Source organism: Asterias amurensis, chromosome 14 (assembly GCF_032118995.1).
Source record: "Asterias amurensis chromosome 14, ASM3211899v1".
NCBI lineage: Eukaryota > Metazoa > Echinodermata > Asteroidea > Forcipulatida > Asteriidae > Asterias > Asterias amurensis.
This window is the reverse complement of record NC_092661.1, coordinates 11,043,606-11,062,712: the sequence shown is the minus strand read 5'-3', so window position 1 is coordinate 11,062,712 and position 19,107 is coordinate 11,043,606. Positions and strand designations below refer to the sequence as shown.

Below are 19,107 nucleotides of genomic sequence, written 5' to 3'. Positions count from 1 at the left end.
GAAACAAAACATTCACTTGCTGAAATGGCGCCCATGCGTATTTCACGTTCCAACAATAGATAAAGCTTCAGTTCCGCATCTTGCGCCTTGCGGCGCTCTATAATCTTTGCTGCCAATGCAAGGGGCACATAACAAAACACTGACAAAAGAAACAAGATAAGTTGTAGATGGAAACTTTTAATCATAATTATTTCCAATAATTTTTGACAAAATTGTTACTCAGACCACCTCTATGAGCGGACTTTGTCCTGAACAAGGATGTCACCCCTACACGTACATAATGGAGTTGCAGCATTGTATAGAATTTTAAATAAGACCAAGAAAAGAAAACAACTTTTGAGGAAAACAAAAAATCAAATAAAAAACAAAAATATCAGTGATAAATAAATTATTATGAAGACCAAAGATTTCAATCTCTCCACTATAAAAGCAATTTTATATCTACATAAAGGTTATGAACAAAAATGAGAAATTAAAATGATGGTTCTAATACGGCAAATCAATAAAAAAAAAAGTAACTATGATACAGTGGTTTTTATTTGAATCTAAAATTGGTTGCCTCTGAGAGTGACGACACTAAAACTCAAAATCCAGATATTTTCCAAACTTATTAACAAATTTGTGTAAAATTTCTGTTAATGATACAAAGAAAACAGTTGAAAATTTCACCTCTTTATGTTAAACTACTGTATCTAATTACCACTTAGCAGGGTTTGCCCTTCACTTTTTCACTAGCCAACAGGGCTGTAATTTCATAAAGCATGTTAGCATAAACAGCACAGACAAATCTTGCTTAACAGAAACTGGTTACCAACCAAAATTCAATGAAGTTTACATTGTTGCAACTGGTTCCCCACTATTTTTTTGTTAAGCAAAGAAATCTGCCCAGCAGTATTTTCTATATTAGAGGAGTTGCGGAAACACCATCTGTATATCTACTTGCAAGGTAGAGTTTGTTCTTTACAGAGCTGTCTTGCTATAAATTTTACTAGCCGCAGAGTGGATTTTTCGGATTTTCTGGAGACTTCTCAGTTCTGAAAAGAACTGTCCCTGCTTTTAAACTACTACCTCGGTAGGAGGTAGGAAATTACCTGGGACTACTTCTTTAGCTTATAAGATTGTTTTTAAATGCACTACCACGGGAGTGAGTTCATGATTGGTCTCACTGTTTCGACATAGCTTGCTCTAGTCATCGTCAGTATTTTCTGCTCAACAGCGTTATGAAATTGGCCCCTGTTAGCTTGTCGTTTCTGTTATTCAGCATTTTCACTAGTCTTTTACTCATTGCATAAGGATGCTTTTCAACACTTAACTAGGAGGGAATTTTGACTGGTCTTCAGGTATTTTTAACTAGCCTTAAGCCCGGTTCATACTTCCTGCGAATGCGAAGCGAATGTTAACGTCACAAATTCGCAACAAATAACTTGCAGCAGTTCAACTCTGCTTAACTCACTTGCGAATATCGCTGCTTAAGGAAAGTTGTAACGTCAAATTCGCTTCACATTCGCATGAAGTATCGCCGGGCTTTAGGCCAGCAGACCACTGTTAAGAGAGATCGCTGCTTAGTAACTCCGTCTAAAAACAAAACAAATGTGCAGTGAATCAGTCAAAACAAATAACAAAATTACCATCATCAAACACCATGACATCCACACAGTGTTTGCCTACAGTGTCACAGAACATGATTTTTCCTAAGTGTGTATAGACCAAAGAAATGTCCACAGAGTGTATAAAACACAGAGCATGGTGTTTTCCTAAAAATGTGCCCCAACTTGTTACTTTGATGGCATTTTCACAGGTTGGTGGTATAGGCCCAGTTTCATAGAGCTGTTTTAGGCAGAGAAGTATGCTTAACATTTTGCTTCGCAAAAATAAGCAGGATACCAGCCACAGATAGTACATGTGAGATGGTATTTTAGCTGGTAACCTTATTCTAGTAAGCATAACTTTGTTGTGCTTAGTTACTTTTTTGTGCTTAAGCAGCTATATGGAATTGGGCCATGATGTGTTCATCAGCAACCAGATAAAAACACTTTTTGTATTCTGTCAATGGTGGATCATAATTTTAACATAAAAGTTGATTCATGCACACCAAATACACATATTTTAGTGCTTCCTAAAACTTGGATGTTGAACCAGCCAAAAAACAGTATACATACGTGAATGTTTAGCAGGTACCCTGTTTCTGTTAAACTTGTTTCCCCCAATGCCCAGAAAAAAACTATGTATGCTTAGGCCATGTCTGAATAGACCCTTCCCATGAATCATGTAAATTGCACGTAGTGCGTGCGCACTAACGTTTTGGTTGGCAAAATGAGGGAACATCGCGCTGTTTTGTACACGGCTAACGGGTGCGTGATGCAGATGCGACTGCGCGTCTGCTTAGTGCACAACTCTATGGCGTTTGCCAACCAACAGGGTCTCAACGCATGCGTAAATGTAATTAGCATATTTCATGGGAAGGGTCCATTGGCAGCTACAGCTAGATTTTCGCGCCATCCTGTGTTGAGATATAGGACTCTTAGCAACACCCTTAGCAACAGCCGTAGCCGTAGCCGTAGCCGTAGCTGTAGTGACGAATTCGGACTTGGCAGTAGCAACTCAGCTGAAAAAGTGGCACTCGGCTAAGAGTATAAATGGAATCATCATTTGTTTTTCTTTCCCCCCTCCATCAACTTGTTCTGCACTGCACGGGTCCATCTGAGCTTTCATCGTCGGATCCATCGGACATTCCTGTGATGTGGTAGCCCATATTCATCAACATGACCTCTAGGGGGTCAGCGTTCATGCGACGCTGGTTGGCCGTGGCTGCTGTGTCTGGTTCACGGATACATCGCTCTTCAGCTTTGCCATCCTGGAAAGACCACACACACAAAAAACAATCAATCAATCAACCAATCGTAACATTTATATATGGCGCCATATTTATATATGTGGAAGTGGCTTGGCTGAGTGGTTCAGAGTACCGAATTCAAGCTCTGGTGTTTCTGATCAGCAGAGTGTGGGTTGGAGTCCCAGTTGTGGCACCTGTGTCCTTAAGCAAGACACATAACCATTGCTTCGTCCTTCGGATGGGATGTAAAGCCGTTGATCCCGTGTATTGTGTAACGCACGTAAAAGAACCCAGTGCACTTATTGAAAAGAAAAGGGGTTCGCCCCAGTGTTCCTGGTTTGATTGGCAGCATGTTGCGCCACAGCACCTTATAAACCAATACATGGTGCTATGTAAAAGTGGGTCTCATAATTTAAACGTAGTCCCACATACCTTGCAGAAAAATACTGAATGTGCGCTTAGAAACAACCATATTAAGCGCCTAATAAATGTTCTGTTTTATTATTATTATAGATGGATGATACCCAAGCCTACATCTGTATGGACTGTGTTTCAGCCCCAAGAGTAGGTAGCAACGGCCCCTGGAAAAAAATGAATTGTAGCCCACACCTTGAAGTGGCCTTCAGGCCTTGTGTGTCTGGCGACTTGCAAAAAACAATGAAATGAAAATCTTGTGCATTATGAGAGAGTTTCCAACCTGAGGTTTGGGTCCCCATAGCCTGACTACGGGGTCGATCCCGCTGGTTGCCAGCAGGCAGGAGCTGGGATGAGGCTGTAGACAGTTCACAATCGACTCGTCCCCCCTCAGAACTCTTACAATGTTGGTCGTCTTCCGCTCCCAAACAAAGAACGAGCCGTCGTCCGACCCTGCTACTATGAACTGACCATTGCTGGGAAGATAAGGAAAAGAGCAGATTGACTACAAATATAGAAGGGGTATAACTCTGTAATTGAGTCTATTTGTTTTTCTTCAATTTTCTTCGATTAACCCTAACCCTAACCCTAACAATGGACACTATTGGTAACTGTCAAAGACCAGTGTTCTCACTTGGTGTATCTCAACATATACATAAAATAACAAACCTATGGAAATTTGAGCTCAATTGGTCGTCGAAGTTGCGAGATAATAATGAAAGAAAAGACACCCTTGTCACACAAAGTTGTGTGCTTTCAGATGCTTGATTTCGTGACCTCAAGTTCTAAATCTGAGGTCTCGAAATCAAATTCGTAGAAAATTACTTCTTTCTCGAAAACTATGTCACTTCAGAGGGAGCTGTTTCTCACAATGTTTTATACCATCAACATATCCCCATTACTCGTCACCAAGTAAGGTTTTATGCTAATAATTATTTTGGGTAATTACCAATAGTGTCCACTGCCTTTAATATATTTTACAGACCAAAAATACAGGACAAAACTCAATAGTCAATACTAATAGCCATTTGTGTTTATCTTGTTTGCCGACAGATATTTCCTAAAAATCAATGATAAGTTGGGTTCTTCCAATTAATTGTGAAGCAACATTACGGCGGCAAATTTTCCACCAGTTGTGGTTCCATTGCACAAACCAGAAAGCAGCACAATTATCATTGAGACAAGGAATTTGTCCCTGTGTTTCAGGCAACGATGACTGAAAATTGCAACGTATCACTTTTGTAAACCTTTGCACGGTGCAATATAAATGGGTCTCACATCTCAAACTTAGCGCTGCGTAGATGTCCCAAAACCATTAAACAGTACAATATGCCCTAAATAAAAATAAAGAATGCTCTCTATAGGCCTTTATCATGCTGCCTCCATCTTGGTCTTGTTCCTCGTATCGAATAACAATAATGCATGCTAATAATCATCGAGAACCAGACTATTGTTGTTCTCCCAGCCTCGTTTTGGTAACATTGATATCAATGGGAGAAATTCAAGATGGCTGCACCGGTGGTCTATAGGGAGCACAAGATAGCTCAATCATGACACTCCGAACCCCGTTAAAGGGAGCACAAGATAGCTCAATCATGACACTCCGAACCCCGTTAAAGGGAGCACAAGATAGCTCAATCATGACACTCCGAACCCTGTTAAAGGGAGCACAAGATAGCTCAATCATGACACTCCGAACCCTGTTAAAGGGAGCACAAGATAGCTCAATCATGACACTCCGAACCCCGTTAAAGGGAGCACAAGATAGCTCAATCATGACACTCCGAACCCCGGTAAAGGGAGCACAAGATAGCTCAATCATGACACTCCGAACCCTGTTAAAGGGAGCACAAGATAGCTCAATCATGACACTCCGAACCCCGGTAAAGGGAGCACAAGATAGCTCAATCATGACACTCCGAACCCCGGTAAAGGGAGCACAAGATAGCTCAATCATGACACTCCTAACCCTGTTAAAGGGAGCACAAGATAGCTCAATCATGACACTCCGAACCCCGGTAAAGGGAGCACAAGATAGCTCAATCATGACACTCCGAACCCCGGTAAAGGGAGCACAAGATAGCTCAATCATGACACTCTGAACCCTGTTAAAGGGAGCACAAGATAGCTCAATCATGACACTCCGAACCCCGGTAAAGGGAGCACAAGATAGCTCAATCATGACACTCCGAACCCCGGTAAAGGGAGCACAAGATAGCTCAATCATGACACTCCGAACCCCGGTAAAGGGAGCACAAGATAGCTCAATCATGACACTCCGAACCCCGTTAAAGGGAACACAAGATAGCTCAATCATGACACTCCGAACCCCGTTAAGAATTTGTCAGATGGACCTCTGTGTTTACCTTCCGAAGAAGTTGGCTTCTTTGATGTCTGTGGTAGTATTGCAATGTCCACAGAACCTCTCAGCGTAGTCGAACGCCTCGCCCCTCAGCAACTTCTCCTCGTCTGAGACGTGATCTTGATGACTCCATCGTCTTCTTGGAGAAGTCTCCACTTTATCTTTGTCGCTAGAACTGCTGTCTTCTGTAAGGATGAAGAGTACATATTTTCCATTTGAAGGACAGTAGTTTGTACTGACATTTTAAACGCTAACAATTTTGATAAGGGGACAAAATAGAATTAGCTGTTGCAAACTGCTTACCAACCAAAATGACCTACAGTACGGTACAAATGCAAACAATTATTCATGGCCTGGCATTTTAACACTAGTAGAGCCTTCTCAAAGACTATAGTTTGAGTAAATGAACCCTGTCTTGTCGACGATAGTTGGACTATGCTAGTGGACTATTTGAAACCAGCCAACTGGACGTGTTCACATCGCTGGTTATCAATAGCCGTTTTCATAGCACAGTGAAGAGTCCCCTAGTTATCAGAAAATGATAATGCCAATTGATCCGCTGGTCGCGTTGACATGACATGACTAGAGGCATTCACACTTCAACTTTCGTACGTTTGCCCTACCTACATGTACGTCACTAAAAAAAACACTAGTTAACCATAGGTCTTTGTGCGAACTTGCTCAGTGATTCATCAAACTTGAAACTTGTAGAAAAAAACAAAAAAGATCTTACCACTATCACACATGGAGAAGACAGCGGCCGTGATATCCCGATCCAACGCTTCACAGTCCCGATGCCTGCCGTGATCCGGGAACTTAAACTTGTACTGCTTGAGGCAATCCTGTGCCTCCCGCGCCCACGTCAGCTCCAAGAGGCACTGAGCGAGTCGGAAGTGGGCCTTCTGGTGTGAGGGGTCCAGGGACAAGGCACTGTGACAGTCTCGTAACGCTGCATAGAGGTCACCATCCCTGTGTGCAAAAAAAAAAATGCATTTGATTTTTTGTCCTCTGTTTGAGTTTGAAAGCAGCCGTCAATTTCACCAAACTCTTCCTAACTTAGGATTAATCGTAGGACTTAGGACGAGTTCAGTTCCGCATCAGAAGACGTAAGGATGCATTGAACCCATCCTAAGTTAGGATGGGTTACTCGTCCTAACTCCAGATAGGATTAATCCTAGCGTTTCGTGAAATCGGCTACAGGTGGTCAACATTGGCAATTGTCAATGACTAGTATCTGGATGGTGTGTGACCCAACATATACATCAGTCATGATATTTGGTTCTTGGAAAAAAGTTGGGAATTTTTTTTTTGAGCAACAGGTTTCTGTGAACAAATCCACAGGCAAATCACGCTGGTGTCTTACCACTAGACCACCTAGCTAGCCCGATGGCTAGAGGCAGTTAGAATTATATGTGTTAGCACTGGGTACCGCAACATATTTGGTAGATGTTATACATCTACATACCTGCCAACATTGGTATCCCAGAAATAGGGACAAATCTTGACCGATTTTTTTTTTGCCGCGGAGGTAAACATCGGAACTTTACTATTTTGGGGGTAAAACTTTCCCACAAGTGCTACCTGGGAGGAAGGAAATCAGGGGTCGATTTCACAAAGAGTTAGGACTAGTCCTAACTTAGGACTATTCCTAAGAGATATCAAAAACATACAGCTAGTCCTAAGTTAGGACTACTAACTCGTCCTAACTCAAGATAAGACTAGTCCTAACTCTTTGTGAAACCCACACCTGCAGTGCCTACTACTTTTACTTAGTGGATTGAGGGGACTTCTCAACTTCATAGCCGCTGAGTGAGTTATTTATTGGTTTTAACGTTTTGACAAGCCTGCTCTAGTCATCGTTAGGAGATGCTGATGAAAGCTTACCATTTCCGTCTCATGAATGCGGCAGCCCTGTTGCCATACAGTACGGTGCTGTTTGGAGCTATGCTGAGTGCTTGGTTGAATAACCTTATTGCTGATGTGTAATCTTTGAGGTCACAGAAGAATCGGTTGCCTTCCTGCTTGAGGGCTGCTGCTCTCGGGGGAAGCTCCCTGCTGTTTCAAAAATCAGAAACATAATTTTACATTTGCAACAAAAAATTGGAGGTGTCCGAAATGGCAGAGATGACTACCCCTACAGCTGAGCGCAAGTTTGAGTGCAAACATTTAGTCGACCAATGATTGGCCACTGACCAGCACTGTACATGCGCAGTGAAACACTCGCTCGAACGACTCATTTAATAGTCTAGTCAACCATCGAGAGAACTCCATTGCCTTCTGAGTAACTCGTCCTAATTTAGGATGGTCCTTAGATTAATCCTTAGTTAGGAAGAGTTTGGTGAAACCAACGGTAGTATCATTATCATCAAGTTGGTCAGGCAAGGTATTCAGCGTAAAGCTCAATAAAATTTGGAATAACGTAAAAAAACAAAAAACAGGTACCTTCTGGCAATGTGAGCTGAGCTCTCTTGGAGTTTGTAGCTGCTAGCATGGGAGATATGCTTGGCCACTCCGTTTGTTGAGCCTATTGATGTGCCGTTAGCCGACAGGGCCTCAGCAACTTGACTTGGAACTTCTGATAAAAAAAAGAAAAAAGAAACCTTTAATTAATTGATTCATCCCATCCAGCCTGATGGGCAACGATTGCCTTTGTGCCCTTGTGACCTTATGCTCCAGTAGCAATCGCCTTGGTGCCCTTGCCCTTTCAAAAACGAAGTATACAGGCCCGTCACATTATTATATAGTGTTTTGTTGTGGCCGGGCTGTCTAGTGCATAAGACTGTACTAGGTTTGATTGTCAAGCCATCGGAGTGTGGATTTGAATCCCTATCATAATAATACCGGCTTCTTATATAGTGCTTTGTCACACTACGAGGGGTATATCAAAGCGCTCAGTATTTTTTCCTGCAAGAGCTTTGTTTTTAGGGTATGAGACCTATTCCTTTATAGCACTAAGGCGCATTATGCTGCAAATCAGACCAGGAACATGAGGGCAAACTCTTTCTCTTTCTGATAAGTGCAAGCCGATTGTACTGAAATGTTGGCCACAAACAACCCAAAGATTTGACCAAATTAAGCTCGAACATGAGCAACAGCAAGAGGTTAAAGAAAAAGTGATGTTCTAAAGTTTCCTTTTTCCAATGTTAACCAAAAATCAACCATTCCAAAACAAACCCAAACATTTGTGTTTCTTACTAGTTTTCTTGACACTTTTTCCTAAAAAAAATAACGAAGCAAAACAAAAAGATTATACATGTATGGGCTAGTTGGGATGATTTAAAAGGGTTTACCATGCAATACAAACACGGTGAGGAGTGTTTAAACACGGCCTGATAAAACTTAGTCAAAAGAGAGACTATCAGATGATTGCGTGAGGGTTTAGGAACCCCTCCATAAATAAACTCCCTAGGTGTTTTCTCCTCACCCTTGCAGACACCATTGCTATTCTCCGGTAGTCGGTAGTCACCCACGGAGAAAGCTTTGGGCTTCTTGAGGTTGTGTAGGTCAAAGAGATAAACCTGCTCTCCACCAAGGTTCACCAGAAGCTCCTGTCCCGTAGGACTGAAGGTAAGGTAGGTGGAGACCAAGGAGCGGTATTTACGATTCCGGTTGTTGTCTTTGAGGGGCAGATGACCTGAGGAAGAAAGGTAGAAAAGGTTGGTGCATCACTAAATGGAAGGAGATTTGACAAAGACCTTTTGTCACATTTGTTTGAGGACACATTTGCTCTGGTAAAGCAATTTCTAACTTTGAGGGATCCCTGACCACACGGTAATTAACAGTTGTATGGCTTCTAACCCCAACCCAACCCCCCCCCCCTACCCACCCAACTAGCGATATTGGTAAAATGTGAGACTCATCATGGGGTGGTCAGGTTGGTGTAGTGGTGTCTTGCCTCGCCTTCCACCTCTGGGACCCCAGTTCAAATCCTACCGGGGCACTATGTGGATTGGGTTTTCAGCCCCTACTTGACTGCGTGGGTTTACCCTGGAATAATTCTCTGGGATTTCCTCCCACATCAAAAACTGAAATTTGTTCATTATCTTCTCTTCTCGTTGAGCTGTAATTAGAGCGTTGAGAATATTTATCCAGATAGGGCTAGATAGCTCAGCTCAGTTGATAGTGTGCCGACATGTTAATCCAGAGGTCCTTGGTTCAAATCGTAAATTTTGTCTTACTTTGTTTCCCCGTAGAAATCCCCCCCTTTGTCAAACATATAAACGTACCTGCCACAAAATATTGCACACATTTACTGGGTAGAGGTCCGCTCTCATCAGGGTCTGGGGCCGGGGTTCTCCAGGAGGCACCCTGCCTCTCCTCCCTGGAGAAATGTACGGCGTGCGGAGACAACATCCGTGTGTCGTAGATACGCACGTATGGATCACTAGCACCAACTGAAGACACAAGGGAACAATAAAGGAGCTTGTGATTAGGTGAGGTCTGCAGGAGCACCTAGTGTAAATCTCTTTTGAGTTGTGTTGGTTCTGAAAAGAATCAGTGGTTGACACCTTATGTTTTGATCAGTAAGCTCCGATCGTCTTCAGGAGAATGCTCTGATCCACTTTCTCCTGCGTGCGTACTCCATGTATTTAGGCATTCTACGCTTACACAGCTAGCGCAGAAATTCAGCACTTGCCCTGCAACCTGAGAATGGTGATCGTAGGCCAAGAATTTGACAGTAAGCAGAGCCATGAAATTGGGCCGAGATACCAAGGCCAGGCTTAAACATTTATAAAGTAAACAGTGCCTGATTTCAAATTGCATGAAAAGCAACACTACAAATATAGGAAATGAAGAGCGAGTTTCTTACCAGCCAGTAGTTCTGGCCTATGAGGATTTATGGCAAGGCACTTGCATTCTGCATGTTTCCCAATGTAGCAATTCAAATTGATCACAACATTGCCACAGCTCTCACTGCACGTATGCGGCTCTCGAAGGTCAAATTGCCTGCAGAACAGAAATAAAAATAACAGAGATATGCTTACGACAAAAAGGTTGCCTCCTAAATTACCACTTTTAACATGTAGCATTTGTGATTGGTGTCCTACTTATTGTTGCTTAGCAGAAGTTGTTGAAGAGCTATTTAAATGAGGATTCCAAGTTCCTCTAGCCACAAGGACCCAATTTCAAATCGATGCTTCGGCAAAAAAATTACTTAACATTAGCCTGCTAAGCAGAAATAGGCAGGATACCAGTCACAAATTGTACATGTGACATGGTAGTTTGGCTGGTTTAAGTTACCAGCAAAAATTACCTTAAATTTACATTAATGTGACTGGTGCCCCACTAAGTTTTTGCTTAGCAAAGAAATTAGTCAAGCAGTATTATCTGTTTAACAACTTTAGGCCTAGCAGCGAATTTCACAAAACGCTAGGATTAATCCTATATTAAGTTACAATGATTACACCCGTCCTAACTTAGGATGATTTCCCAACATCTTCGCATACGGAACTTAACTCCTTTTAAAGACACTGGACACTATTGGTAATTGTAAAAGACTAGCCTTCACAGTTGGTGTATCTCAACATATGCACAAAATAACAAACCTGTGAAAATTTGAGCTCAATCGGTCATCGAAGTTGCGAGATGATAATGAAAGAAAAAAACACCCTTGTCACCTGAAGTTGTGTGCTTTCAGATGCTTGATTTTGAGACCTCAAATTCTAAACATGAGGACAATTACTTCTTTCTCGAAAACTACGTCACTTCAGAGGGCGCCGTTTCTCACAATGTCTTATACTATCAACTTCTCCCCATTACTCGTTACCAATAAAGAATTAATGCTAATAATTATTTTGAGTAATTACCAATAGTGTCCACTGCCTTTAAGTCCTAAGGTTAATCCTAAGTTAGGAAGAGTTTGTTAACTTCGCCAGCTGGTCTTTGACAGTACACATCATCAGTGCTAGTGAGCTTCCATACCTGACTGTTCCATCCTCTCCGGCACTCCAGAACATGTAGGGTACATTGGGAGCGGTGGCAAGCCTCTTGACCCTGCCGGCGTGGCAGCTGAAGGCATGAGTGTTTTCCTGATTGGCTAGACTATGGACCCTCACCTTGCAGTCGGCTGCTCCGGTCACCAAGGTGGCGTCGTTTGCATTTGGTAAAAACTGAAACCATACAACAAAAGCGTACAGAGGATTAGACAAGAGCCTTGTATGTTGATTGGGTTTTGTCAGTTCCTACCTGATTGCTTGGGTTTTCCTACCAAATCTAAAACTGAACATTGCTTCTTGTTTCCTATTCATCCTGTTCTTGTTACTGTTAGAGATGTAATCAAATAAATAAATAAATAAATACAGAACATACACAACTGAACTTGTTCATTTAATTTTTTACCGGTAGTGAAGCAAAGCACTCTCAGAAAAGCCAATTTAAAGGCAGTGGACACTATTGGTAATTACTCAAAATAATTATTAACATAAAATCTTTCTTGATTACAAGTAATGGGGAGATGTTGATAGTATAAAACATTGTGAGAAATGGCTCCCTCTGAAGTTACATAGTTTTCGAGAAAGAAGTAATTTTCCATGAATTTGATTTCGAGACCTCAGATTTAGAATTTGAGGTCTCGAAATCAACCATCTAAAAGCACACACCTTCGTGTGACAAGGGTGTTTTTTTTCTTTCATTGTTATCTCGCAACTTCGACAACCAATTGAGCTCAAATTTTCACAGGTTTGTTATTTTATGCATATGTTGAGATACACCAAGTGAGAAGACTGGTCTTTGACATTTACCAAGAGTGTCCAGTGTCTTTAATCATTGTACAAATCAAGAAGCAGTGCCCAGTGGCATGGATTTGCCTTCTCTGGAATTATGTGCACATTGTCCATAGATTCATACACTTTACAGGCACTGTAGGCACAATATTCTTGGGTAAGTACATTATCCATGAATTAGGGCCCTTGGCTCTGATGTAACATGCAGTAAAAGTATGAGGACTGTTCCTTGATGCACACCCACAACAAGCTCCTTAAAGAGAAGGTACACTATGGGTAATTGTCAAAGACAAGTGTTCTCACTTGGTGTATCTCAACATACATGTATGCATAAAATAACAAACCTGTGAACATTTGAGCTCAATTGGCCATCGAAGTTGGGAGAAAATGATGAAAGAAAAAACCCCCTTGTTGGACGAATTTGTGTGCTTTCAGATAGGTATAAAAGACTTCTAGCTAGAAGTCTTTTATTGTTTTAGTGAGAAATTACCTCTATTTCAAAATCTATGCTACTTCAGAGGGAGTTGTTTCTCACAATGTTTTATACTATCATCAACAGCTCTCCAATGCTCGTTACCAAGTCAGTTTTTAAGCTAATATTTGTTTTGAGTAATTACCAAACGTGTACCTTCCCTTTAAAATTGCATCTACAAAAATAAAATTGTACTACCTTCAGAGAAAATATGTTGCCATGGTGCCCAGTTCTGAGAGTGCAGAGATTTCTCTTCCTGTGCGGGTCCCATACAATTGCATTCAGATCATCAGAACCACTGGCTAGTAACCTGAGGGAAGAAACAAAGGTTGATATATCAGGCCTGGAATTTCATCATCAAAAGGGCAAGGCCATTTTCATTTTGCAAAGGGCACTTCCATTGGAAAATCTTAAAGGGAAGCTTTTGAAGAAGCACCATCGCCAAAACCAGGGGCAACGAAAGAAATGGGCTTCGTAGCCTTCATGTGATTCAATGCCTGGTATATAAGACAGACTGCCTCTGGCTACTGGGCTTGGGTGGTCTAGTGGTGATCAATTTTTCTTTGGTTAAATCCCCAAATCATTTACAATTTACCCAATCAGTTCCCCTTGTGGTTTATTACTTGATATTTTAAATAAAATGTCACATCCCTTTAAAGGTGATCCCCTGACTGCCGCTTCCCAGGTTGTATCGTAAACTTAGAAGAAATATGAATACACTTTGTAGAAACTTACTGGCCACTGTGGTTCCATTCAAGGCAGTTCACACACCCATTGTGGCCCTGAAAACCAAACAGACAAGGTTGTATAATAAGAAAGGGTATTGGTTTGGTGAGCAATTGGATAGAGATCATTCAGACACAGTACTAAAGTGGGTTTAACTCATGGTTCAACACGATCGAGTTCAACTCTGTGTGTCGGAACGGTTCTAAAGTTAGTCTGAATCAAGTTCAACCCACAAAAGATACCCTGTCCAGTGAGGGGGTTTATCTTTAGACCGCTTCAGGTTTATCTTTTAACACTGTGTGTGGACAGAATAAAAAAGACCACATCCAGTTTAACTCACAAAAGACCACCCATTGACCTCCCTAACAATTACGTAAACACACGGCGACCAATGAACAGGACAATTAACCGGATATTAGAGTAACCGGGTCGTATTTGCTTTGACCAAAGATAAACCCAATCGGGTTTAACTCAGTGCTGTCTGAACGCAAGGGGAACAACTTTTTACAACCACCTCGAAAGTTAAACCGGTCCGGGTCTAACTTAGTATGCTGTCTGAACATACCCACAGAGTCAAAGAAATTAACTAAGCAGAATTTTCTAAATTCTGCTGAACAGCTTTACGAAATTGGGCGCTGGTCATGGCAAAAAAGAATCCCTTGAAGGACAGACAAACAAATTAATAATAAAGCAACTTTAAAGGCAGTGGACACTATTGGTAATTGTCAAAGACTAGTCTTCACAGTTGGTGTATCTCAACATATGGATAAAATAACAAACCTGTGCAAATTTGAGCTCAATCGGTCATCTAACTTGCGAGATAATAATGAAAGAAAAAACTACCTTGTCACGCGAAGTTGTGTGCGTTTAGATGGTTGATTTCGAGACCTCAAGTTCAAAATCTGAGGTCTCGAAATCAAATTCATGGAAAATTACTTCTTTCTCGAAAACTATGGCACTTCAGAGGGAGCCATCTCTCACAATGTTTTATACCATCAACCTCTCCCCATTACTCGTAATCAAGAAAGGTTTTATGCTACTAATTATTTTGAGTAATTACCAATAGTGTCCACTGCCTTTAAAATAGGAGATGTATATTTTCCATGGACAAGGTTGGTTGAGTGGGTGGATTCTGTATCCTTGCTTTAATAGTTTTCCTTGCCGGAGAGTAAACAAATTTGGTTAGACACTTCGACAAAGACCTTACCTCTAATTCATGCAGTAGGCCTAGTCGGTTTATCAAGCTCTCATCAACGTGATGTTGTCGCTGGAAACGAAGCTGGAATTTATCCTGCAGGGGAATACAAAATTGCAAATAATTAATACACGCCTTAATTCAAGCACACAGAAATAGAACAGATTTCCCTTTTAAATGAGGCTTATTATTATACAGATTAGTGTGTCATTTGGCAGTTTAGTGCATTTGACACAAGTTCTGGTTGCTAAGTCATCAGGGTGTAGGTTCAATTCCTGGTCATGACACTTGCATCCTTGAGACAGAAATCACAAACTTATAGTTCGTTACTTCTCTTCACCCGGGGTAAATGGTTACCTGTGAGGGCAGAGAAGGTTCTTGTGATTGATTTAGCTTAGTGCACAACAAAGGGCATCACTCCAGTGTTGTAGCCACGGTGGGCGGTGCCAGGCGGGCCTGCCCAGAACTAACAAATTTCGCCCAGCACTCTGAGCAATATATCCTGTGCTGCCCAGCACAGATTTCACACAGATTGCACTTCAGCAATGATGGCCCCATATCTAAATATAAATAATTTTGTTCAACCGCTCGCCCTTAGTGGACTAAATTGGATTTATAGTCCACCACTAAAATTGGTCTTGCTACAACACTGGGCTCTTCCATTGGAAAGTCTTAAAGACACTGGACACTATTGGTAAATGTCAAAGACTAGTCTTCACAGTTGGTGTTTCTCAAACAATGCATAAAATAACAAACCTGTGAAAATTTGAGCTCAATCGGTCGTCAAAGTTGCGAGATAATAATGAAAGAAAAAACACCCTTGTCACACGAAGTTGTGTGCTTTCAGATGGTTGATTTCGAGACCTCAAGTTCTAAATCTGAGGTCTCTAAATCAAATTTGTGGAAAATTACTAAAACTACGTTACTTCAGAGGAAGCCGTTTCTCACAGTGTTTTATACTATCCAACCTCTCCCCATTACTCGTTATCAAGTAAGTTGTTATGCTAATAATTAAGTTGAGTAATTACCAATAGTGTCCACTGCCTTTAAAGCCATTGGACCCTTTCGGTACAAAAAAAAAGAAAAAAGTTCACAGGTTTACAAATAATTTACAGGGTTTACAGAAGGTAATGGTGAAAGACTTCTCTTGAAATATTGTTCCATGAAATGCTTAACTTTTTGAGAAAACGGTAAAACAATATAAATTCTCATTAGTGAGAATTACGGATTTGTTATAAACACATGTCATGACACGGCGAAACGCGCGAAAACAGGTGTGGGTTTTCTCGTTATTTTCTCCCGACTCCGATGTCCAATTGAGCCTAAATTTTCACAGGTTTGTTATTTGATATATAAGTTGTGATACACGAAGTGTGGGCCGTTGACAATACTGTTTACCGAAAGGGTCCAATGGCTTTAAAGGCAGTGTACACTATTGGGTATTACTCAAAATACTTATCATCATAAAACCTTTCTTGATTACAAGTAATGGGGAGAGGTTGATGGTATAAAACATTGTGAGAAACAGCTCCCTCTGAAGTGACGTAGTTTTCGAGAAAGAAGTAATTTTTCACAAATTTGATTTCGAGACCTCAAGTTAAGAACTTCGTGTGACAAGGATGTTTTTTCTTTCATTATTATCTCGCAAACTCGACGACCGATTGAGCTCAAATTTTCACAGGTCTGTTATTTTATGCATATGTTGAGATACACCAAGTAAGAATTAGACTGGTCTCTGACAATTACCAATAGTGTCCACTGCTTTTAAGTGTATTATCTGTAATTGATTGTGACTTTTGTCAGGGCACCAAGATCAATACTAGAGGCAACAGTAAAGGTCATGGCCTCCATTCAATTCCAGGCCTGGTGGTGGTTTTGCAATAAAAATAGCTTCACTGCGAACCTTGCGCTTCACTTACTTGAATTTGGCGATTAAAAAGATGGTGGACGGTGTTAGACTTTCTCTGCTCCATCTCAAAACATAGTTACAACCTCATTGAGTATAACAACACTGTTGGATAAAATCAACATGTAATAAAACAATAAACCATAAGAGAAAGTGACTGGGTAAATCTGTAAACAAAGTTTGCAGTGTCGTGGTCGGGCGGAAAAGAGCACCCAACTAAAGCTCTGGTGTTTCTGTGCAGCAGAGTGTGGGTTCGACTCCCGATCAGAGGGGTAATTAAAGGAACACGTTGCCTTGGATCGGACGAGTCGGTCAAAACAAAAGCGTTTGTAACCGTTTTTTATAAAATGTATATGGTTGGAAAGATGTTGTAAAAGTAGAATACAATGATCCACACAAGTTTGCCTCGAAATTGCGTGGTTTTCCTTCTACTGTGCGAACTAACATGGTCGGCCATTTATGGGAGTCAAAATTTTGACCCCCATAAATGGCCGACGTGTTAGTCGACAAGGTAAAAGGAAAACCACGCAATTTCGAGGCATGTTTGTGTGGATCATTGTATTCTACTTTTACAACATCTATCTACCCATATGCATTTTATAAAAAACGGTTACAAACGCTTTTCAAAGACCAACTCGACCGATCCAAGGCAACGTGTTCCTTTAAAAGGGTACCTTTGAAGGCAGAGATGGTTAGTTGTGATTGATTTAGCTTAGAAAATAAAATTAGCTGTTGCAAACAACTTACCAACCAAATGGACCGATGATATAAATGCAAAAAATAGTTAATGGCCTGACGTTTTGACCCTAGCAGAGTCTTTCTCGAAGGCTAAATGATTTAGCTTAGTGCCCTACATATTTGGCAGCACAGGCTTAAATGGCCCAGTACCCAGGGGAACTTAGGTTGGAAGAAGCGCTTTTACTAGGTGCTCTTCGGGTGCATACAAACAAATTATAATTATGACTGTTTATTATTGTTTTCATTGAATAGAAGTATTGACTCGAGCGGCACTTGAACATGCAACCTCTGCCATAAGGTTTAACGCGATTCAGAAACGCAATGCATTGTGGGAAAGAATATGGGGCGGTTTCTATGCAGTTTCTACGACTCGCGCACGCAACGCCTATACCTTTAAGTGGGTTCAACAGCGTCCTCTCTTGATATTTTGCTATGTGCGATAAACCTTATGTCTATTTACTCCTACAGTCCTAAATACACAGTCACACCACAGTCTAGGACTCTAGTATAATTGGCATTTCATTTTGGGTTTGCCAAACCGTTTGGTGGTTTATTGGATGTTTTTATTCACATTATCAACGGAAATTTGTAAATGATAATTAGTTTAGGCTTAATCTAGAACTGGTCAATGATCCGGAACTAAACGACTGTACCACACAACTGTGGCTGTGCACAACACAACGTTTACAACAATACAACTGGAATACATTCATTACATGAAGAAATAAGAGTCGGTCAGTAGACAGAAAGTTCTTCAACAAAACTATTTAATTATATTTATAAAGACGACACCCAGATAATTTGAGCTAAATTTATGATAAAAGTTGTTTCAAATCTATACACATAGAAGAAACAAACAAAATACATTACCATTCACCAAGAGTTTTTTCTAGAGTTTTTTGTCCGTTTTTGCCTCGAAAGCTGTTCCGCTTCACACAAAAATCGCACTCAGTTTGTGTACCGTCTGAGAATGGTATACTTTTAGTGTAGACATGTTATGATGTGCTTATTCCCAGGGTGCGGATGGATAGTCTAGTCGTTGTAATAACCTGCAGAGGGATCAAATGTAAACACGGGGACGAAGTTGTAGGGTTTAAAGGATATGTTGCGTCGTGAATGCTCTGAGAGGTGTGGGTGGGCGGGGGTGCGGTTAGGTATATTGGGGGGGGGGGATTTTCAGTTTTGTGCTTTAAATTTCACCATCCTGTACCTGCAGGGGGAGTTGCGATAACATAACCCTCCTCCGCCGTCGGGAGGAGGGTTAGGTTATCGCAACTACTGCAGGGGCATCTTGATTGTACTGCAATATCATTTTTCTGTCCGCCACATACGGCAAGTACCAGTCACCGGAAGAAATCTACACTTAAGTCCACACTTGAAAAACAAATTTGATAAAAGTGGATACAACCATGGAGGATAACCAACACAATATGTCTATAAAAAAGGCGGGGGATTTAATACGATACATTAGCCGACACTATATAGCGTACCAGCATTTCTTATTGTTTTTGCGATGGTCATAAAATACAGCAGATATCAGATTATAACCTGGTATTGTGGGTTTATTTATTAAATTATCCAATCATTTTTTTACCGTTATCAATATCATGAATTGAGACGGGAATTGTGCAAAAAAAACCAGTTGAATCCCTTTTAATTTATGAACAAATCTAAGGTTAAATGAGTTTCGAACCTTATCAGTTAAATTTTCTGGGCTGTAAGTTACTAAAGTCAGTTGC

At 41.0% G+C, this 19,107-nt stretch overlaps 1 protein-coding gene across 1 annotated transcript; it reads right to left on the bottom strand.

Annotated features, from left to right (window-relative positions):
• Window positions 1–96: 96 nt before the first annotated feature.
• On the bottom strand, window positions 97–18,336 carry LOC139947371 (WD and tetratricopeptide repeats protein 1-like). Its single transcript, XM_071945269.1, has 15 exons — window positions 18,239–18,336; window positions 16,644–16,735; window positions 14,737–14,820; window positions 13,539–13,585; window positions 13,002–13,113; window positions 11,532–11,719; window positions 10,420–10,556; window positions 9,836–10,003; window positions 9,034–9,243; window positions 8,052–8,184; window positions 7,494–7,664; window positions 6,343–6,578; window positions 5,614–5,794; window positions 3,531–3,723; window positions 97–2,854 (listed from the first exon to the last, which is right to left on the bottom strand). Exons 2-15 carry the CDS (start codon window positions 16,695–16,697, stop codon window positions 2,672–2,674), a joined length of 2,097 nt encoding a protein of 698 aa, XP_071801370.1. The 5' UTR covers window positions 16,698–16,735; window positions 18,239–18,336; the 3' UTR covers window positions 97–2,671.
• Window positions 18,337–19,107: the final 771 nt, after the last annotated feature.